The 22,900-nt window shown below is 45.5% G+C and overlaps 2 protein-coding genes across 2 annotated transcripts; one reads left to right on the forward strand and one right to left on the reverse strand.

Annotated features, from left to right (window-relative positions):
* Positions 1–2,008: 2,008 nt before the first annotated feature.
* Positions 2,009–5,771, reverse strand: LOC141737907 (histone H2A type 2-B-like). The gene is made up of 3 exons (XM_074572906.1): positions 5,712–5,771; positions 4,968–5,122; positions 2,009–4,557 (listed from the first exon to the last, which is right to left on the reverse strand). Exon 3 carries the CDS (start codon positions 4,433–4,435, stop codon positions 4,133–4,135), a length of 303 nt encoding a protein of 100 aa, XP_074429007.1. The 5' UTR covers positions 4,436–4,557; positions 4,968–5,122; positions 5,712–5,771; the 3' UTR covers positions 2,009–4,132.
* Positions 5,772–13,948: 8,177 nt separating this feature from the next.
* On the forward strand, positions 13,949–22,457 carry PDCL3 (phosducin like 3). The gene is made up of 6 exons (XM_074609201.1): positions 13,949–14,394; positions 15,804–15,933; positions 16,624–16,714; positions 17,392–17,535; positions 18,382–18,590; positions 20,955–22,457. The coding sequence occupies exons 1-6, from the start codon at positions 14,389–14,391 to the stop codon at positions 21,095–21,097; spliced, it is 723 nt and encodes a 240-aa protein (XP_074465302.1). The 5' UTR covers positions 13,949–14,388; the 3' UTR covers positions 21,098–22,457.
* The last annotated feature ends 443 nt before the right edge of the window (positions 22,458–22,900 follow it).

Here is a 22,900-nt window from a genome sequence, read left to right on the forward strand (position 1 = left end):
TTCCTCGGTTTGGCAGTTAGAGAGCCTGCACTCTGCCAAAGGGTGCAGCTAGCAAGTTTATGCAGTCAATGCTCTTCCTGGGTCTGCCACTTTGACAAATGCATTTAAAATCAGCCTAGTGACCATGTCCCCCATTCCCTGCTTTCAAGGGAGATCAGAGCACGGAGATAATGCAGGGTCAGCTTGCACGTTTTGCTGGTTCCTAAGCTACACATTTCTAAGAGCATGACTGACTCCTCTCCCCAGCTGCCGAGTTACTGCAGGCGTAATAAATGTTAAAATGGTTACTAGCTGAGTTTAAGCGAACTTGTCCTTTTTTTGGGTAGAACAATTAAGAAACCCCACCGTGATACTGCTGGCAAAAATACTCTCACAGATGCTACGCACAGCACTGCAAAGAAAGCTGCATGGGCAGTTGGAGCAAGCTGGAAAGAGTACACTTTTTATTGCAATACTGGAAACGGTTGTGCCATTCTCTCCCACGCACTCTTTTCACATAACCCCTTGTCTGGGAGCCTAATGAGCTGCTCGTATAAACAAAGCAACCATTTCCAGTAGTTCTAACACTCAACACCCTCAAAACAGTCAACAAACATTTAGCTAGTTAATAAGCAATTTGCCCCTTGAAGTCAAGGAAGCACATAAGTTGTGACAGCAAGGTGAGCTGAGGAAGAGAGACTGGGAAAGAAATGGAGCCGGCAGCAGTGGTGGAAACAGGAGCAGAGTCTGACCCAGCTGCTAGGACAGCCTTCACAAATCTCATGCTTCATATATTATCAAGGTATTTATTTGGGGTAGAGTAATGCACGACCCGGTAATGAACAGGGCTGAGGATGCACAAGAAGACTGAATATATGTTTTATTATGTATAAACCAACAATGGATTTTTTTATTAAAAGATTGAAAGTACCCCATTGAAGCACGCATAATATTGTAAGTGTGTGTATCTTCAAAAGAAAGACAAAAGATGCTTCACAGCTGCAGGAGAGAAACAGAATTGGGAGAATTAATGAGTTCCCCTATATTAATATAGTTGGGCATTGTCTTTTCAATTGTCTTGAGAATTCACAAAAAAGCAGAAATGAATGCACTGGTGGTTCTACATTTAGAAACGCAACAGAAAAGCTGTAGTAGTGGGCACAGAGGCCAGGAGAGCAACAGCAAGGCGTGTTTCGGGAAGCAGTTTGTCTATAGGTCAGCTCTAATTACAAGAGACAGAGCAGAGCTGTACGATAGCTGCTGGGACTCACGTGTACTCTGGGGATGCTCTTTCCAGGTGGCTCTCCCTGTCAGTGCCCCGTGCCCCCACCCTGTTCCAGTATTCCTCCAGTTTGTTCTCATCTGTTGAGTTTTGCCAAGAAAACGAGGGTGAGCCGCTGCCAAAGGTGGTGCCTCTCCCCTCCTTGCAGTTTAGCAGGCGTGAGCTGCAGACCCCAGGGCACCTATGGGGCACTCAGCTGTGACAGACCACATCTTCCCAAGTTTGCTGCTTCTGGAGCAACGGGATGCCTTGAGCTTGCCAGCTACCCTGCAGTCATGCTTAAACCTACGTAAGCTTTCTGGTAAAGCTAGATGACTTCCATATAAGATGTATTAAATCAGTTATTTGTCATTGAAGACAGAGAGACCAACAAGCACCACCCTGATGGCTACTTTCCCTCTGACTGGGTCTCAGGCTGAGTCCCATACCCTGGGCAGCAGCAGCACCTCTTGGCCAGCTTGTGCGAGCACAGGCCATACACCTCCTCAAGAAAGGTGGCAATTCCTTACACAAGCCAGCATCAAGCTTTGCTTCCTCTGCAGAAAAGCTGAGACTTGGGGAAAGGTCTCCATTCATTTTCCCCCTTTTTTTTGGGTAATTTTTCCTATAGGCGTAGGGGTTTGCTGAAACCTCCTCTTCCATGGGTCATCTCAACTCATGTACCTGGTGTGATACAGCTTTGCTCCAGGCACAGACCTTTGAAATTCCCATGGGGCTTCACAGTCACAGCCCACACCATGGGGACATTGGAGACAATCTCTGCCTCAGCAGCTCCAGCCATCATCCCACCCACGGTCTCTTCTTGCTGCCCCCATACAAACCCTTGAGTTGTGCCAGCACCACTGTGAAAAAGGCACACACAAGTAGTTTGATGTGAGTTTTGCTTTTTAAAGAGGAAAGAAAAAAAAAAATATGATCCCAGCAGCAGCCTGGCTTGCAGCAGGTGCCGTAAGCAGCTGTGTTGGCCCAGCAAAACGGTGCAGCACAGCAGGGGCTGCACAAGCCCATGCTGCTGCAGGGCACCCGTGCTGTGGGCAGCTGGCTGGGACAGGCAGGAGCAAGCCTCTGAGCCAACACAGTGTGAAACGTAACCATCAGCCTGACAGGAAACAGGGGACTGTTTTTATTCAGACACAGCTCATACAGTCAGCGTTGATTGAAGCTGCTGTAGAAAAACATGCAGCAGCCCCCCAAGGAGCTGCTCTTGCTTTCCCAGCCAGCAGCTTGGAGAGTTTGGTTTATGGTGCAGGTCAGCACTGTTTCACCCTCTAGATCTCTAGCCAAAAGTTGCCATGTTTACACAGATAGCAATGGCTGCCCTTAAAACAACGTTTGTCTACTATCTACACTATAAATGACATCTTCAGTGCCTATAGAATCCAGCTACACTGGGACTGACCCAATACCAACACTCTCCTCTCTTCGCATTCTCATAGCAAGGCCCCTGGTGGGTATTTTCAGTTTACACACATGCTAGAGGCTTCACATACAAGAGGTCCTCTGGCTGCAGTCCTACCTTATTCCCCGACTTCTTGCCCTTTGTTTACATTTTCTAGCCTGCCTATACAAAGGGGTGAACTCTCTGCAGCCCATTCTTCAAAAAGGCCAAATTCTCACAAGGCCAAAAAACAACCAGGGAGATATTCGAGTTACACAAGAGAGTACAGGTTACTATGTACATAATACAGACTACTGCAGGGCAGATATGGGAAACAGAGGCTCCCACACCTTAGGCTGGTGGGTTCAGTCTTGAGGCAGTTCTCTAAATAGGCTTTTTATCTGGCTGGATTAATAGATCTGAAGCTGGTGGACACTAGGGCCTTCTTGTTTTGTGTTATGAATAGAATAATTTGAACACCTAATAATGTACTTATAAAGCTCTTAAATTTGAGTGGCATCCTGCTGGTGAAGCTGTTAAACAAGATCTTTTGCAGCACAGCAAGCAATTAATACTAGCGTGTGTCCACCATAGATTTGCACGCTGGATTGCAACACTAGCGATGCTTAGGTAGCCTCTCAAGCTGCATAGGTGGAAGATAAAGAGTTTTGAAAGGTCTTGGGGAAGGCCTTGGATTGCCTTTTAATGCACAGGTCTCCTTGATCTGGATCCTTATGGAAAAAGCCTCAGAGCAGCTAAAAAGGTTCTACCAGAGAGGTAGAAGTTATATTTGCATTAATTTTTAAGAAGAGTTTCTAGAAGATCTTTAAGGCTCAGCACTGGCAAGTTTTATATACCATCTTTAGAAGAGTCCTTGGATTGCACTCCATCAATGCAGAAACTCAGAGGACAATTCCAACATCATCTTTGGACCAAGGTGTGTGGAGTGACACTCTGAAGTTACAGCACAGCCCTACCGCTGTATCCAAGCATTAGAGAAGATAAATCATCAGCTTTACCATCATTATAAGGCAGTGCAGCTTAAGTTTCTCAGATGCATCCACTTACCCTGAATAGTTAACTGTGCCCATGATGAGGTCTGAAGTGGTGAGATGAAGCAGACTTCTACACATACCGAATAAGGAGATTCCAGCCACACACTTGGAGACACAAGCTTTAAAGACCATAGACCAGGTTTCCTTAGGTAACTGCACTGCCAAAGAAAATCTGCTGTTTGGTGCATCAAATATTTTATAGAAGGGAATAAGATGGACGAGTCCTTTGCACGCTTATTTATTCATAGTAGTCTGTTGACTTTTTTTCTTTTGAAGGACATAGCTCGGGAAACCTAACTAGCAACCCTGTCTTTAGCAGCTCATCAGACATGCGCAAAGGTACACAGACTTAGACTAAAAATGCCAACCAGCACGAAAAATGCTGAGCTGTGGAGAAAGCCAGTGTTAACACCACAAGGTCAGGAGTGCTGTGGTCAGCTAGAACTCCTGCGACTGGACATTTTTGTGGGGCGGTTTAAGCGAGGTGGTCGTCTTAGGAAAAAGTTCGGGAAGAACGTTAGGTAACACCCCTCCTTGAGCGATGGTCACGCAGAAGAGCAGCTTGTTCAGCTCATCATCATTTCTCACAGCCAGCTGGATGTGCCTGGGCAGGATCCTGGTTTTCTTGTTTTCCTGTGCAGCGTTCCCCGCCAGCTCCAGGATCTCCGCACTCAGGTACTCCAGCACCGCAGCCAGGTAGATGGCGGCACCAGGGCTGATCCTGTCAGCGTAGTTCCCCATTCTAAGGAGCCTGTGGACACGCCCACAGGGAACTGCAGACCAGCCCTGGCTGATTTGGTTCTCTTTGGCACAAGGAGGAGCTTTGTGGTTTTCTTCCCATGTTCAGACATTCTAACATCAATCTAGTATAAAAAGAGAAAGAATTAAAAGAAAAAACCAAAAACACCAAACCAAACAGACAGAGAAAATGAGCATTTAAGTCCCTTCTTTGTCCTCATTTCACTGCCTTTCTCATGCCCTTAGAAGTCAGTTTTCCTCTCTCAGAAAGTTTGCTTACTTTCGTTTGAAAGAGAGGATGGGTCAGGCTGCTGCTCTAGGAGAGTCTGACAAGTTTCCAGCCAAGGGGCACCTACAGGTCAGCCATTGGCTACATTTCCAAAACTTTTCAAGAGAGTAAGGTAGAACTTAGGAGCAAAGTCTTTCGACCCAGTATCAAAGGAGGACTGCTGTTAAGGAGAAAGGTTAAGCAAACTAGGCTTCAAGATAGTGACAAGTGCTCAGAAACCCTGCAGGGAAGCTTCATTGAACTTACCCCAGTAAGAACCTAAGCAGTTTCTGCAGTGACCTTGTGAGAGCCAAAGCTAGAACTTCATATCTTTATCTGAAGTAAGAACAACAGAAGAGAACTTCATCTACTGGAAACCACTTCAAGTGGATCTTGTCTTCCAGATGTGAGGGGACCTATGGCTGCAAGATAACAGGCCACAATCAGGAACGATAATTATGGGAAGAGAAGCCTTGCTTTAAACCAGACACTGAAATTCCTCTGCTCAGCACACTGTGCATCAGGCTACTACAAATGCACAAGTACCATCTTCTTGTACGGTAGCGCATCCATTCTAACAAGCCCCATCACTTATTACTGACATATAGGCTCTGGTACTGAATAGTACCCATTGCTCTTCAATGCATAACATGAAGCAACTGGAAAATAAACACAAGAAAATTCTGCCCTTGTATATAGAATTGTTTTTAAGTTTTAAACATTAGTTGCTTTTAGGTAATTAGAAGCTCTACCCAGATGCAGGGAAGAACTAAGTCAAGCATCAAATTAAAGTGCTTAAAAATACAATAAAAAGTTATTTTAGGAGATTTTTGTGGGCATTAGCAAGATAAGCTTTTAAAGATGCCTACACAAGTAAATATCCTAAAAAAAATTAAAAGCTCCCTTAATTAGCCTGACACCAAACACAGAACTTACAAAACCATTATTTCACTTAGGAGCTTATCTAGCACAAAGAAAGCATACTGTCATTTCTTAAGCACAAACCCTCACCTGAAAAGGCTACTGCCTTAGCCTCCTTCTCCAACAAGACAACCACCACCCAAATCCCCCAAACCACAACTTCTGGTAAGAGCTGCTCCCTTTTAAACTTCCCAGTGGTAGCCATCTCATTACCAGCTCTTGCACAATCTAATGCCACCTGGGTGAGCAATGAGTCAGCCACACAAAATAAAAAACAATCAAGGTCTCAACACAAGAGCAATTCAGTGCAGTCCCTGAGAGCATGAGAATTTGTTACCACTCCTTGTAGAGCTGCTTAGTACCTTGTTAGCTGATCTCTGAAAACAAGCCTAATATTTACTACCTCAGAGAACTGCAGTATCTCTGATTGGCAGTTCATTTATTACAGCTGGAAGGGGGCACACCTCACCTTGCTGCAGGCATCAAGAATTCAACCCAGGGACCTGTACCACTGTCCTTTGTGGTACCGGCGCACACAAGGGATGCTTTGTGACCACTCTGCAGAGCCTGGGGAAGCTCAGGAACTCTGGCAGTGGGTTCTTTTTCTTCTAGGACTCATCCTTCTCTCTCACACAGTCCATTTGACTCCAAAGTCATGCATAGCTGTGTTGCAAGGCATAATATGTCCTTCCTAGAGTCAAGGGTGTGGTGACAGCTGAATTTTTATTTTTTTTTCTTCAATACATGAGTGCTGGAAAGTTGAGCCCTGGCCCAACAGAAACTTTTGTCGAGCAGCTGGGTTAGGAGACATCTGCCCTGTGTTACTGTGAAGCCAGAGGGGTGAGTTTTCAGATCACTAGGCTGTCTGGTTAGTTTACAAATGAGTCATAGAATCATTTAGGTTGGAAAAGACCCTTGGGATCGTCAAGTCCAACGATCATCTCCACTCTACAAAGTTCTCCCCTACACCATATCCCTTAACACCACATCTAAATGAGTCTTAAACACATCCAGGGATGGTGACTCCACCACCTCCCTGGGCAGCCTATTCCAGTGTCTGACCACTCTTTCTGTGAAGAATTTTTTCCTAGTGTCCAGCCGAAACCTACCCTGTTGCAGCTTGAAGCCATTCCCTCTTGTTCTATCACTAATTACCTGTGAGAAGAGACCAGCACCAACCTCTCTACAATGGCCTTTCAAGAAGTTGTAGAGAGCGATGAGGTCTCCCCTCAGCCTCCTCTTCCTCAAACTAAACAGTCCCAGAGTCAAACTATTGGCTAGAGGAAAGCAAACAAGATTGTTCTTGATCAAAGAAATACTTAAATAGTTGACTTTTGAGTTGGACCAGTACTTCAACATCAACTCTGTCTTTGGGTGTAAGTAGAGGTAAGGCCACACAGCTCACCTGGAGTCTTTTATCATACAGAAAACGGCAGGTGAAGGCATTTCTAGATGCTCCTTGAGCACTGGCCGTGCCTTGTAGGGTCTGTTTGGTGTGGTGCAGAGCAGGCTCACGGGAGCAGCTGGCATCCAGGAGCGGCATGATGACCGACACGCAGTTCTCCAGATTAGCAAAGGGTGCTGTAAGCGCCATGCTTAAAACTGCACTAAATTAGTACCTTGCCTGAGTCTTCTACCATTACTGTGAACCTGTAGATTTTTGCTTGGTCAAAAGAAATAATCATTCACAAGCCTGCTTTCCCTTGCCATGATCGAATGGAGGAAATAATTGGAGTTTCATGTGTTCATTTCTCATGTACCTCCTTTAAAGCTTTTTTTTTCCCATTTATAGATGTAAATACTCAGCACAAGGCTAGTTACATATAGCACGTCTTTGCTATATGCACAAAGCTTAAGATCTACTCTCAGACATTTTAACTTCTCATTGCTTCAGCATCCTCCACTTTTTCTCACTTCGCTGGGTTAATTGCAGGCCTGCCAAGACCTCATCAAATTGCTCTTGAAAACCAAGCAGCGTACGATGACTGTTCCAGCTGCCCACCACCCTGAAATCACAGCGTCCGCTCCATCAGGTATCTTCTCTTCCCATTTCTGTGTAAGCACAGCTTCGTGCGAGTCATTAACTCAGCTGCATTACAGCTCTGATGTCTGGCCGGCAGGCCCTGAAACCCTCGTGCCTTGAGGGGACAAAGGAGCTAGCTCAAACTCAACAGGACAGGCACATCTTATTCAAATAGATGTTCATGGTCCAGCTGCAGTTTAGGAAGCTGGTCCTAACCAGCTCTTATCTTGGTGTGATGCTATGAAATCCACGAGATACCACCTTGGGGGCAGACTGAGCCTAATGCAGCCGCAGCAGATCCCTGGTTTCCAGCTCAGCAGCAAACCTCAGCACCCACTATGAACAGAGAAACCCTGGGCATGACTTTCAATGACCTGGTCAGCAAAGGCCTGGGGGCCTGTTTGGCTCTGGAGACTTTTGTTTTTCTGCACTGATAGGCAGAAGCAAGGTAGTCACCTCTACCAACAGCACAAATATTGCACCAGGTTTTAAGCTAACTATATCTATGGTTGTTATGACAAGATAGAGGGGACAGAGGTTTAGCGTCATGTCGGAGCAGTCTAAAGAGAGGAAGTTGTTCACTACAGCTTTATGAGCAGTAAGACTTTAAAGCAGAGTTAAGCAACCTGAACTAATTGCACTATAAATCTGTGCCAGAGGAAAAGTTCACATAAACGTGAATGGCAGTATGTGCCTTTACTCCTCTACCTGCTCCACAACAGTAACCTGTAACATGCTTTCAAAAGCAAACATGCCCTTGATTTTTTTATTTTTTTTTTTTTAATTTATTTGGGTGATATGCTAGACCTAAAGGGGGCCTACAGGAAAGATGGGGAGGGACTCTTTATCAGGGAGTGGGAGTGATAGGACAATGAGTAATGGTTTTAAACTGAAAGAGGGGAAATTTAGATTAGATACTATTTATTGTTATAGATTTTTATTTCTTAGTAATTACTATATATTTATTATTAATGATTATTTAGAAATTTAAATTAGATATCTAGTTAAAGATGTCCCTGCTTACTGCAGGGGTGTTGGACTAGATGTCCTTTAAAGGTTCCTTCTGACCCAACACATTCTGTGATATTAGGAAGAAATTCTTTCCTGTGAGGGTGGTGAGACACTGGAACAGGTTGCCCAGAGAAGTTGTAGATGCCCCATCCCTGGGAGTGTTCAAGGCCAGGCTGGATGGGGCTTTGAGCAGCCTGGTCTGGTGGGAGGTGCCCCAACCTTCCTCACCTGCAGGGGGGTGGAACTAGATGATCTTTAAGGTCCCTTCCAACCGATAGAACCATTCTATGATTCTCTGGGGGGTTTTTTTGGGTTTTGGTTTTTTTTTTTTTTTTTTTTTGGACATTTTCTGTGTTCCTCCATCTCTGGAAGGGGAGATGAGAAAAGAAAGGAGAAGTGTTGCATTCTAGAAACTTTATTACAAGCCTTAAAAATGCATTAAAATTGATAGGAAAAATACAAAGAAGCAAACACATACAAATTAGTGCTAGTGAGTCCCACTGTCATCCATAAGTGCACAGACCAGACCAGGAAAAGCAAGTTTCACTGGCTACCATGTTGTTGCTGAGAAGGAGCAGCATCTCTGACGGTTTTCTTGGGAAGGAGATGGGAAAGGATATTTGGTAACACCCCTCCTTGAGCAATGGTCACACAGGAGAAGAGCTTGTTCAGCTCATCATCATTTCTCACAGCCAGCTGGATGTGCCTGGGCAGGATCCTGGTTTTCTTGTTTTCCTGTGCAGCGTTCCCCGCCAGCTCCAGGATCTCCGCACTCAGGTACTCCAGCACCGCAGCCAGGTAGATGGCGGCACCAGGGCTGATCCTGTCAGCGTAGTTCCCCATTCTAAGGAGCCTGTGGACACGACCCACAGGGAACTGCAGACCAGCCCTGGCTGATTTGGTTTTCTTCAGTGCAGTTCCAGGTTTGCCAGCCACTGGGTGTTTCTTTCCATGTCCAGACATTCTGAGAAGGCAAGGAGACACAAAGGGTTGGAGATCTTCAAATTACCTGGGTCCTTGGGCTACAGCTAACCGATAGCAAGAGGAGATGACAGAAAGGCGAGTTACGCTTTCTGCTCTTCCACATCAAGAAGAAAGGTTGTTCTTTTCTTGAGGAAAGAGAGCACCACACAGCACAGTTTGTTAAGCGCAAAGCTAAGATTTTAGCTACTACTACCCTTTTACAGCCTACCTTTTAGGAGTGAGGTCTTGTAAAACCAGGGTGGTCTGACAACGTGTCAAGAAAGGCTTACTGAAGTCGATAAGAAGGGCTCAAAAGAAGAGAGGCTTCTCCCTGCTGCTTGGAATGTATTTGGGATTGAGGCACAGTGTGTCATCTTCAGTAAGATTTTCTTAAACACCATAACTATTGCCTTAAAGCTAATTTGAGTCCAAGCCTACTACTTCTTTCAAGAGGAATCTGTATTCTAACTTCTTCCATTATCAAGTTAGTTCTTTCTTTCATTTTAAATCTAACAATTGAAAAATTCCTGCAGCCCACAGCATCTTGTGCCCAAAATACTCCAAGGGGTTTTCATACAGAGTTCTAAGTTAATTCCCCCCGGGATATTCTCTGGCTGCTATAAGAACACTGGAGGTGTTCTGCACCAGGAAAAGGAAGAACTTGGACAGCACAATGCAGAATGAAGAATAGAAATTACCATCTATTTACTCAAGACTAAGGAAATCTAGTCCAGTTAGAGTACTTTTACAATTAGAGTGGCAAAAATACAAATTTAAATAACATTTCTAATCTGCATGTAAGTAGCACAGTTAACTTCCAGCACAGCTGTTTGCAATATACAGGAACATCCATCACTAGATTAACATCTGGCTTTTTTTTGTATAGCTTTTAATAGAGAAATTTAAATATTTAAGAAAAATCAGAATAAGATTTGCAAGGGAGAAACGAAAAAAATCCAGCACATAATAAAAACTAAGCAAACCAAGCCATAACTCCTTATCCCTGTTATCAGACAATAATTTTCACACTCTGATTACTCAGGTAAATTAAAATAAAGCCCACAATAACCCCAAATTTTTCACTATGTATCATAAATGAAAAATGTATCCCATTACCTTCAAAAATTTTTATTTTAGCCTAGTCTGTGCTTTACTACAGCGTGCACTCAAAGGCAAAGAAGCCACACAACACCCTTCCCTCTACTCCTGGGGCAGAACCTTTTTATTAGCAACTTTTTTTCCTCATCAGTGAATCACCTGGACAGTTAATGAGTCATTCTCACATGTGGTTCATCTTCCTTCTAACCCCTGATTTGGGGGAAGAGGAAGAAATACGTTATAGATGCCTAGAAGCAAATTCTCCAGGGGCTGGAAGCCAGGCTGTCTCCAAGAGCTGAGCCACAGCTATATTTCAGTCTCGCTGTGGCACTGCCAGCTCTTTCCCTTTCCGGCTGGAGTATTTCTGACCATAAACTGTCTGTAAAAACAGTCCTCTCTTTCCTGCTGAAGCTTGATTAAAAAAAGTACACAGGGGAAATGTGCTTTATAAATACAGTGTATTTTTAGTTGGGTGGGAGGGGGGAAGCTGTGTATTGCTTTATATGTGTCTTGGGCAGAGAGAGTTATGTTTCGTTCGCAATGTGACCAAGCCTCACCAAGTGATGTGATGGGGCTGCTCCTAAGATTTGGGCTTCTGCCACCTATTCTGGTGACTCTCTGCCCTAGCTGGGGCTCAGGGCTTACTGTGGGAACAGAGGGCTTCTAGTGCCAAGGGTTCTTGGCTAGTTCCTCTCAGTTCACCTGGGCAAAAATCTCGCTTCATGCAAATGAATATTTTTGAACACCTTTTAAAAAATGAGTGCACGCTCTCTGACCATGCTCTTTCTGTCTTTTCTGGTGTTCAAAACAGGTTCCAACCAGCAACATACAAGAGCCGTGGGTGCAAATGGCATTTCAGCCAAGGAAGATGACTATTAAACCAGCAGGCCCTCATTGAAAGCCCAGGCTCTAACGAAACGTTAGTACAGGAAAACTGGCACCGACAGCTACACCTTCGGTTTTCCATGCCAGGTACTAACTGGGGTCAGAGCCAAAAGACTTTGGAGCACCTGAAAAAGACTCTGAAATTGTGATCCCAAAATCTTCAGCTCACATGCTGCCCTGATGGAAGATTCCATAACCCTTTACTTTCTAAGTTAATGTTCTCGCATCATCTACATTTGTGGCTCCATCTATCACTGATACAGCTACTTTACCCACAAAGAGGAGCGTTTAGTCCAAGCTGGGTGAGGCTGAGTCTTCCTCCACCTCAGAGCCCTGGGAGACAGGTATGGGGCACCCTCTGCATGTCCAAAAACTCATCATAAGTACTGACATCCTCTCGAAGCACAGCTATCCATTTCTTTTAATTCCGAGGCAGAAAAGGTGGCTGTGCCTTCCCTTCAGTCAACCAGACGTAGCACAGGCTAAGCGCCCAGCATACTCAGGGATACATAGGTGTTAAGGGGATGTCCATGATGTTATAACACATTATAACGGGGCTTCTGAATTTCCGTTTCAGACCCTCGGCGGAGCAGAGACGCAGTCATTTCCCTGCATGCCCAGAACAAATGCACCCTTAAAGCCTGCTCTGCTGGCAGGTTGTGTAGGGGTGTTTTTCTGGGGACTCAGAGCTGGGCTCCCCCTTTCTTACCATTGGGCTAGGGCATAAGAAGAGGGGGAGGGGGGAGTGGGCCACTTCCCCCTTCTCCTCTGCTGCCTGTCTGTCAGAAGAAAGCACAAGCTCTGCCCGATTCTTCAAAAGGGCATCATTTTTAGGGAGCGGGGTGATGATCCCAAACGGATTGGGGTCACCACCCTCGATCCATTCCACAGCCTTTGCTGAGTGATGCTTTAATACAGACTGCAAACCAAAACAGAAGTAACTATCTAGACACAAATTTCTTGTAATGTGAATTGGCTATGACCCAATCTAACAATATTTGAAGTATTGATAATTACGTCTAATAAGAATAGATAATATAGTTCTGATTATTTTATTTTTATTTTATTTTATTTTTATTTTATTTTATTTTTATTTTATTTTTTATTTTATTTTATTTATTTTATTTTATTTTATTTTATTTTATTTTATTTTATTTTATTTTATTTTATTTTTTTAACAGAACAGGGGAAGAAAAATGAGGAGAGAAGCCAACGAAGAAATAGAACAGGGTATGAAATACAAACAGATGAAAAGAGGCTCAATGAAGTGGAAAGGAAAGAGTTACAGTTTAAAACTAAGGCAGAGGAGAGCCCCAAAACTCAATAACAGTATTTGGAAGCTCCTAGGGAAGTGTTCCCTATGCCTGACAATTCACTGGGAGTCTTTCTATGACAGTGCCCAGTTTGGTTTGTGTGTTCGGGTTTACGGTAGCTCCGGGACGCTGGCTGGCGAGCGAGAGGAGCTGAGGCCATGCCCAGCTCAGCGCACTGCCTGGTTGGCATCCCACGTCTCACGGCCACGCTGCTCGCCCTGTGCGCCCTACAGGGCCACACCACCCAGCAAGGACAAGCCACCTGGAGCTGGGCAGGAGGAGCGGGGCTCACAGCCCTGCCACCACACTGCAAGGGTGCCCGTGGATTCGTTTTAGCAGGGCTGGCCCACAGAAGATGCGCTTTCTCTTCCTGCCTATTTGCTTCACAGGTGGGAAAGGAGCGCTGAAAGGTGCTAGGAAGTAGCTCACTGTTTCTTTTTAACTTCTGAAACAATTGTTTCAGAATACGTTACATGTTTTTCGACCTGATATCGTAGAATCACAGAATGGTTTAGGTTGGAAGGGACCTTAAAGATCATCTAGTTCCAAACCCCCCACCATGTTTTGCTCTCCGCTTATTCCAGGGTGTGTTTTGCAGGATACTTTTAGATGACATGATTTTGTAGCCCTGGCGGTGCTGCTGGAATGATGACAGAAGGGTCAAGGCAGGGGGGGAGCCGCGCTGCAAACCTGGCTGAGCTCCGATGGCGAGGGCACAGCCTGGGGATGACAAAGGGTTTCTCAGGTTGTGCCGGCTGGGAGGCTGTGCCACCTGGAAGCCCGGCAGGAATTCCTCTGCCCTCCATGGCTTACATCCCGCATCGCTTCCGAGCTGATGTTGGTTTGAGGGGTACAGGGAGAAGGTACGGGCGCTTCTCCCCAGGAATGGTACTCGGGTTAAACCCCTGCAGAGACGGGCTTTGGGCAGGGTGGCAGCTCACACAGAGCCCCGCTGAGGCCGTACAGACTCATGACTTGTATGAGCCACCTTTGCATGAACGCCCTCCCGGCTGGCACGCAGGGAGGGCGGCTTCCAGCCTGGGGGCGAGCGGCTGCCCACCACGGCTACCGGAGGGACTGGTTGGTCTCCGACAGCCCCGGGCTGCTCCATGAGGCACCCCCACAGAAGGGGGCCGGCGAGCAGCGAGGCCGCCGGCCGGGGGAGGCCGGACAGGCGGGGAAGAGTCTCTAAATCCCGCTGCTCGCCGGGGCTCCCTGCCCGGGGATCGAGGCGGGATCCCCCCTCCCGGCTCCGCTGCTCTCAACCGAGACACCTTCCCCGGGGCCCGCTCTGCCTGGCCCGGCCTTATTAGGCGGTACGGGAAGCAGCAGCGGCCCTGCGCCCGCCCCGCCGGGGAGCGCCGCCTCCTCCGGCCGCGCCGCGCACGCCGGGACCGGCCCTGCCCAGCCCCGCCGCCGCCGCCGCTGCTGACCGGGCCGCGGCCCCGGCCTCAGCCCCGGCCCTACCGGCAGGATGCAGGTGAGCAGCCGTGGAGGGGGGGAAGCCCAGCGCACCCGGCCGCTACTGCGGGGGAAGCCGTGCCAGGGCCGGGCGCCGTGCCGGGTCACAGCCGCCGGGGCGGGCGGGCACCATGGCGTGGGCCGCCCTTAGCGCCGGAGCGGCCGGGACGGGGCGGCGGGGGTTTCATCCCCTTTTCTGGGGGCGGAGGTGTCTGTCGTGTGGCGGTCTCGTCGTGAAGCTCCATGGCTTGGTTTTGTGGTGGGTTTGTTGTTTTGGGGATTTTTCTTTTTTTTTTTTTTTTTTCCCCAAGTACGATATTTATTTCGGTACTGTAGTAAGCAGATGGGCTGGTGGGTGTTTTTGTCACTTCATCAGTATGTTGGTAAACGACGGTAGATGCTGTGAAATACAGTGTCGAGGCAAAAATGACCACAGCCAGAGACCAAAAAAAACCAAAACAGTAATCTGGTGTGCTATTTGCTCTGCTACTTTGTTTTCTGTATTTATTTTCTTTTTTTATCCCCCCCCCCCGGGTAGTCCATAAGTCCTGTGTTTTGGCCTAGAGAAGACAGAAGAACAGAGCTAGCGTAAGCTATATTGATATAAGCCATAGCAAAGCAGTAGGGGGTGTATTCAGTTCTCAAACTGAACTTAGATCAAGACAGCAGGGAGCCAAAATAAGCCTGTCGGGTGCTTATCACTGAATTGTCATGTATTTAAAAAAAATAAAATAGCTATCAAACTTGGAAAAACTTCTACTGAACTTTTCAACAATCCAGGGGTGCCTCTTTGCCTTGTTTTGCAGGATTATTGCGACTATTTAACAGTCAAGTCTCTTTAACTTTCAGAAACAGTCCAGGCACAGATTTATATCCGATTCCCTAGCAATGGGCTGGTCTGGCAGAGACAGTGCCCGCTTCGCTCTAAGCGCTTGTGTAGTCACGCTGACTTGAATCTACCAAGGAGACTTCCCATATATCCAGAGTTGGGTCTGCAAGGCTGGTGCCTGCATGTCGTCTCATCAGCGTGTCCCAATGTGGTGTCTGCTGATTTGGTGGCCTGTTGTTCTTCTGAGGCTCTGTGAGCACTGTGTCCAGCATGCTTCCCCGTCACCCAGCTGATTTCCTCCCCTTTCACCTTGTGAGAGCTGCAGTGATGGTTGCAACGCTTCAAACTTCTGTACCCTACCAAGACCTCCTGTATGTGCTGTGGGTGGGATGGAATAAAATCACTGTTCAGGGTACTTGTCTGGGGCTGCAGAGAAGCTTCCGCATCAGGAGGATGCACGCTGTGACTTTCTTGCACCATCCAGACAGTTACCAGTTGAGCAAGGTGCTATGTCTCTTGAAAAAACTTGCCTGCGTTAAGTTCTGGAAGTGGTAAAGTTCACCTTGAATGCATGTCATACATTTCTTATTCTGTTCTAGGACCCAAATAAAGACACGGAGTGGAATGACATCCTTCGCAAGAAAGGGATCCTTCCTCCAAAGGAAAACCTGGAGGAACTGGAACGTGCAAAGGAAGAGGAGCAGTTTGCCATCCTTCAGAAGTCTCTTGGTGAGTGACCAGCCAACTCAGGCAGCAGCACCAGGACGAGTCGTGGAATACCTCCTTGGGGAAGCATGTACACAGAAATGGCCAGCAGTGATGTTTGTATGCCTGTAAATCAGTGTGCCCTTTTCCAAGTCTGTAAGGGATACCAAAGCCCCTTCTTGTGTAGGGTGATCATCTGTTAACAGAAGCAAACAAATACGTTCCTGAACATGTGGATTCTTCCAGCACAGGAAAGCTTTGTTCTTGATGTCAGCTCCGTATTTTTATAGAAGTAAATGTTTGAAAACTGAAATAAAATAGCGCAAAGGGAGTCTGCCATGTGAATGTGCAAGTAAAAGCATTGCGTGATGTTACCTGTTGTATGCTTCCTCCTTTCTCCATTGTCCAGGCATCCCTGCTCTGTGTGTGTTCAGTATGTCTTTGCTGCAGCCACCAAACTTGAAAGCTAGTGCAGATACTCGTGTGCTAATCTAGGCAGCCTTCAGCTCAGACCACTTTACATCGTTTTTCCATCTGTATGTCTAAAGCGCGTAATATTTTCTAAAAATCCAGTAACAATAATGCTTCAAAAAAGCCGTATTTCCCATAGGTAATCTGCCCTTAAGGTAAATAAATTCTGTTGGACTGATAAAAGCTGATGAGTTTTAATCCCGGAACGAGGTTTTTGCTGATTTGATGTTTCTTCCATTCTAGTGAAAACTTATGAGGACATGACTCTGGAAGAGCTAGAAGAGAACGAAGATGAATTTAATGAGGAAGATGAGAAAGCTATTGAAATGTACAGGTCAGAGCAGCATGCAGAATCTGGCTTTAATGGAAATTGGAGGTTTTTTCTTTTATGTGCTGTTAGAAACTGTTGACAAGAGGAAGGATGTTGTTAGGCCTGATGACAGAAAAAATGGGTTGTGATTCAGGTCTCTTGTAGAGCTTCTGAGTGTCTTTAATAGGATAACTGGGTTTAAATTCAGTGTCCTTTATCTATAGCCCGGTTTTACAGAGATAATGTGCACCTGCTGAGTGCATGGCTGGGGGTTCTGAGAGCTTTGAAAATCCCTTCCAAGATTTCTCAGTTTTTGTATGAATGAGATTAGGGTGCTGCAGATTTACATAATTACAGTGTTGGTTTTCCATTACCTCTTTCTCTCTACCATCTCTCGTGTTTTTAGCCATTTAGTTTGGTAGTGTACTATCTGCAGAAGAAATGTCTGCTGAGGGCAGAAATGAAGGAAAAAACCCCATAATTCATGAAACGTAGTTGTACTTCTCGCATGTTGCTGGTTTTAACTTGTGATGCAAATAGAAGAGCATCTGTTGACAATGTCAACTTACTTTTGTTGCTCTGGGCTTTGAAGAAGTTTATAATGTGCCTGTGAAGGCTAGGTTTCAACCAGTTCCTTTTAGCACTGTTCTGTCAAAAAAGCCTCTGTTCTCAAATTCTTTTTCTCGTTGCTTGCTATTCAGGCAGCAAAGGTTAGCAGAAATGAAAGCAGCTCAAATGAAGAATAAATTTGGGGAAGTCTTGGAGATTTCAGGAAAAGATTACGTTCAAGAGGTTACGAAAGCTGGAAAAGGTATATGGGTAGTCCTGCACCTCTACAAACAAGGGTAAGAATTTGTTTTTAATCTTTAAACCTTTCACTGTAGCTGTAGATACTCTAGACAAATGTGTAGTTATTGTGGAAAATCAGGAACTGATCCTGGAGTTCTAAGACAGAAAAATAAATTGAATTAGTAATTTCATTATTGTTGACTCAGGACTGCTGAACATAGCTCTAAAACAATGTTATCGTGAAATGTATTTCTTGTACGTCTATACAGCACAGCGTGATTTGTGTCATACAGCTACCATAAAGGTAGCTGCTGCCACTGAAATATCGAAGCTTTGGAAATTATTCTGGATAAAGTGTGAGGAGCTGTGAATCAGAAGGATGACTGTGTGTCTTTAACCTAGTTTCTAGAGGTATAAAAATGGAATGAACAAGGTCATGTCAGCATGATGGAAAAACTTGTCAAAAAGGTCTGATAAGTTGCTAGAATTTTCTGGAAAGGGGCAGAAATAGTTGATTGTATTCATTGTCTCTAATTGCCTCACGGGAGTTCAGTGTCACTTGCATACTTTCTTACAGGAGCTGATTCTCTTTCTATTTTGCCTTTGATCACGCAATTTCTAAATATCTTCAGAAAACAGTTTCTCTGTGTAATACAGGGGAATGTTGTATTGCTGATAGCCTAAAACAAAAAACCCACCACCCACCAAAGCCTCTAGTGATGCCGATTTCTTTTGAATGGTGGAATACTGGACAAGACAAGTATTCAGAAGTTGTTGCTTCTGGTACATTTGGCTTTCCATAACTCATCGAGCTGATGTTTCTGACCTTTCTTCTGGAGCAGGTTAGTGTCTGATTTGTCTTTTATTTTTTCCTTATGCGTGTCTGTTGCTATTCTTCACAGAATTCCACTCTGTGCCTTAATTAATCAACATATGAGCGGGCTTGCAAGGAAGTTCAGAGATGTAAAATTCATCAAGGCTATCTCTACCACCTGCATTCCCAACTACCCTGATAAGAACCTGCCTACGATATTTGTCTACCTGGAGGGAGACATCAAAGCTCAGTTCATTGGGCCTTTAGTGTTCGGTGGCATGAACCTGACAAGGGACGGTGAGTGTCTGCATCTCCAGTCTTCCAAAGGAAAAGCAAAACTTCTTTGCTGGGCATGAGGGAAGGGAGGCTTAGGAGGAGAAGGGAGGTATTAAAAATCAGAATTTTTTTTTTTTTTTGCACCTTTATGGCTCAACAACATGTTATTAAGGCTATCTTGTAGAAGCAGTGAATGACTGAGTAGGCCCACATATAGATATTTATCTTATGTGTGTGCAAGTATTCACACCCTGTGTCAGGTGAAACAAATTTTCCTGAATATATTAAAGGGTAAATAGTACCCACGCACGTTCTTTGGAGCTCTTGCACCTGAATGACTGATTGTTCCCCTGTTTACTTGATAGTCCATGCACTTGGTAACTGATGCTTGTCTATTGCATTGTAGGGCTGCTTGTTTCATTTTCAAGCCGATGGCATATATTTGTCTGTTGTACCTTCCTGACATGCCGGCTTCGCTCCTTATTAACCTTTCAGGAGAGCCCACCCCTGTGCCCAAATGGGGCTGCTACCCTGAAATCGGGCTGCTTCCTTTTCCTCTTGCCATCTCCTGAAGATGGCAGCACGTTAAGCTCCCGCCTCAGTGGTTCAGGGGGCTCATGATTCTGTGGGGAGAGGCTATTACCTTTCCTGGAGGCTGCAGTTTTCCCTAGACCTACTTCTCCTTGCCCATCTCAGCAGCCTGGAGGCAGGCTGGGTGGTGCAGCCTCGTCAGCGTGAGATGCTTCAGGAGATGAGGGTGGTGACGCGGGTGTCACGAAGCACTATGGCTTCAGTAAAAGCTGCTGTTCGGAAGTGGTTGATCGGGATGGTATCCTGCAGCAGTGCTTAAAGACAGAGGTCAGCAGGGAAAAAGGCTCTTCTTGGAAAGCAAATGCAACTTGGATGCAACCTAGTGGATTTTACTTCTGTTAAAAGGATACTCATCAGCTTTCTGAGTAGGCATATTGGTCCAAATGCTTTCAAGCTCTTTCAAGGCCAGACTTTTAAGGGCATCTTAACCTGAAGTGAACCACAGTTAGGCAGAGTTTCAGGGTCGCTGCTGAATGATGTCACTGCCTATACTGGGATAGGATGCAAAGAGTTTTTTTTTACAAAACCCCTGAAGTTTACAGGATATCTTGAGTGTGTCCTGTAGAAAACGCTCCCCTGCCCTGAACTGTCGGAAGGGGAAAAACTCACCAATGGCACTGCTGATTTGAGAACAACTAACCCTGACTACAGAGGTTGCCTAATTATGCACTGAAGTGAGAAGTGGAAGCAGAATCTACGGTTAGCTTTCTCCCATTTTTAGCACGTAAATAATTGATTGGGGGGTGGGCCAAAGGTGACTAAGCCAACTTAATTCAGTCCTCGCAGAAAGCTGGGCATTGAAATCTTGCACTTTCTTTCATTTCTTTCTTCCTTCTCCCCTAAGCCTAGGTGACTTCCACTGGAGATTAAAGAAAGTGTGAAGTTGCATTCGTTACTCTGTAATGTCTGAAGGAAATTAGATCTAATGATAGGGTTGCCAGCAGGACTAGGAGAAAGGTTTCAATTGAATGTGTTATATTGACTTCTTACCACTTCTGGGAAGTAATCCAATTTGGGTCTATATAGTAATAGGCCTGCTACTGATGGTGGAGTCTCTTACTGTCTTGAGAAGGAACTAATAATCAGTGCATGGCGTAGTGGGAAAGGGGTGAATTGCGTTTACAGAGTACATCCCTGAAAAGTACCTGCAATTCAGATGTGTAAATGGAATTGCTACAATTTTTTGCCCCTCGGTGAATCTATTCCCTGCCTCTTCTGCCTGTGATGAACTTGACGTAGGATGGAAACAGCTGTAACATGTGCGGTATTCCTTCACCAGCGAAAGATGTGCAAACCTGTTTTCCGTCCTTACGTGCCATTCCCTTTCACCAGGAGAATTGCCTTATCTAAAGATGCTGCTCTGTATCAATTGCCCCTTTTACATTCCCAGTTGTAAAGGGAGCGGGAATGCCAGCGGTGGCCTGCAGAGCTCTGCGCCCTCATCTGAAACCTGTGCTAGTGACTGCGAAGGGAGGACTTGGCTACAACGGGTGCGGGAGACAGGGCAGGGGCTGGGACCGTGGGGGTGGAAGAGGATGGGGAGGAATAGAGCAGAGCCCTGCTTTTGGTGTTGGTGACAGGGTGATAAGAGAAGTCAGCTGGGGAAGCAAGGGTGGGAAGGGTAGTGGGGAATGGTGGTGATCTGAGGTGCTTTTTTACCTCTGAAGGTAAATTAGGAGTTGCAAGGTGCTGTTGTACTGATACAAATAAGATAGCATATGTCAGAAGGAGTCAGAGCTGGAGAAAGCCCAGTTTACTTCCCCACATTCATAGCTCTCATTTTCCTCTGCACAGAATTGGAGTGGAAGATTTCAGAATCGGGCGCCATCAAGACAGACCTCGAGGAGAACCCCAGGAAGCAGATCCAGGACCAGCTCATGTCCTCAATCAGGGCGTGTGTCCCAGCCAGGGGGGAGAGTGACTCAGAGGATGACTAACTCCTGTGTCTGCATCAGGATTGATACAGTACGCTTGCGGACAGTGTTCACACCTAGAGCACTGGAGACACTCATGAAGATCTTGCCGAGCCCTGGAAGGGTAGTGTTTCAAGACAGCCATCTATCTAGAAACTTCCAGAAACTAAAAAAGTTTCTTTAAAAAAAAAAAATACCCAAACTTATCGCAGCTTCACTTAGGATCCTGAAAGACATTTTATATTACGAAGCCTGAGTAAATCCTACTCAAAGTTTTAAAATACAGGCATCAATAGAAGCAGAGGTCTCATGTTGTTATTTTCTTATTAAATTGCTGACTTCCTTAAAAAATCTGAAATATGAAGCAGCCTTAAGTGCACTGGTTTTGACAAGCTTGACTTGTGTAAATCTAATCTAAATACTGGTCTTAAACATAATTTGTTGTAGCACTTAGTTGGGCCTTCTGTCAGCCCACTGTGCCTAAATGTTGGACAGCCTGGAGAGCTAGGGGAGGTGACCCGTGACATGGGCACTGCTGAAGGTGACAGGCGGCTCTTTGCAGAGGTGTGGTGGCAGGAGGACCAGCACAAGGCCATGAGCTGGGACGCCACACATCTCAAGAGAAACCTCAGTGATGACCAGTGTCTCCTGGGACTTGCTGAATCCAGAATTCCCTTTCACATGCACCAATTAATTTAGCAACACTATTTTGCCTTTTGCAGGGGCTGAGCTTCCAACACCACACTTACCTGCTGATCACAAAAGAAAATTAAAGATGGTGGTGCTCAAGTGTGAAATTGCTGACTTCTTCCACAAAATCAGAAGTCTGATGCAATGCTACGGTGCGCCACTGCCAAATGGGAGAGAAAAATCATATTTGAAGAGCTGACATCTTTCTGTATTAAAGCCTTCCGTCTTCTTCTAGGTACAGCGATAATAATCGGAGCCTTAGAAGAGGTTGAACTGAAATACCACCTTAATTGTAGATCTGCTGACACTCAGAGCTGCTTGCTTATTTTGGGTTGGATTTAATGTCCACCTACACTTTCAATTTTTCTGCTCTTGGGCTAACAAGCTCCAAGAGCTTTTGCTAACCAGGCTGCCCCAAGGACACTGTTATATTGCTGATGGATTTAGTGAGCGGATGGTACAGAATGCAATGCTCAACAAGCAGCAGTTTTTATTTTAGTTTTGTATTAGTTCATAGCAACTTTGAAGCATGTTTCCTGCACTCTGTCTCTCCAGTCAAATCAGTATGTAGTTCAAACAACAAATAACTGTTCCTTAAACTTCATGTGAAGTCGAAAGATCCTGAGGGAGAGCTTCCTCTTTGAGATCCCAATAGTGATTTGAGTGTCACTTAAGTCCCTTTTATTTTTTTTGTGTGTTTTTGACAAAATAGCTAAAATGCTAACACTGAGCAAGTGAGCCAAATGCAGTGGAATACAAGCTGATAAATACTGAATATTGTTGTACATACCACCACCCTTCTCTTGACACTGGACTGTTCAAAATGCTATCAGAGCTGATGCTTTTTTATACTTACCTAGATGTTCTCACAATCTAGGAAGAGAACAACTCTTTCTCCCCACAGAAGCCTGCTTATTTTGCTTATCTTTCGCTTGCCCTTGTTTAGCTGTGCTTTGGAGTGACCTCTGAGCATGTAGACTTCTGGAGGAAACTGTCTAGAGGAGCACCTCCTAAAGGGCGTTTGGTACAGAGAGCTAGGCCGAAGCTAGCTTGAAATAAGGCCCTCTGAAATCTGTGTAGAGTGGATGTCCTATCCTCAGCCTCTCCCTCCAGACCTGCTGCCGTTAAGCTGTCTGA

The sequence above is a fragment of the Larus michahellis genome, chromosome 1 (assembly GCF_964199755.1).
Source record: "Larus michahellis chromosome 1, bLarMic1.1, whole genome shotgun sequence".
Lineage (NCBI taxonomy): Eukaryota > Metazoa > Chordata > Aves > Charadriiformes > Laridae > Larus > Larus michahellis.

Coding starts and splice junctions, on each gene's coding strand:
- PDCL3 (XM_074609201.1), top strand. Junction 16,715..17,391: donor AAAGCTATTGAAATGTACAG/GTCAGAGCAGCA, acceptor CTTGCTATTCAG/GCAGCAAAGGTTAGCAGAAA. Junction 17,536..18,381: donor CTGCACCTCTACAAACAAGG/GTAAGAATTTGT, acceptor TATTCTTCACAG/AATTCCACTCTGTGCCTTAA.
- LOC141737907 (XM_074572906.1), bottom strand. CDS start 4,435: ATGGGGAACTACGCTGACAGGATCAGCCCTGGTGCCGCCATCTACCTG.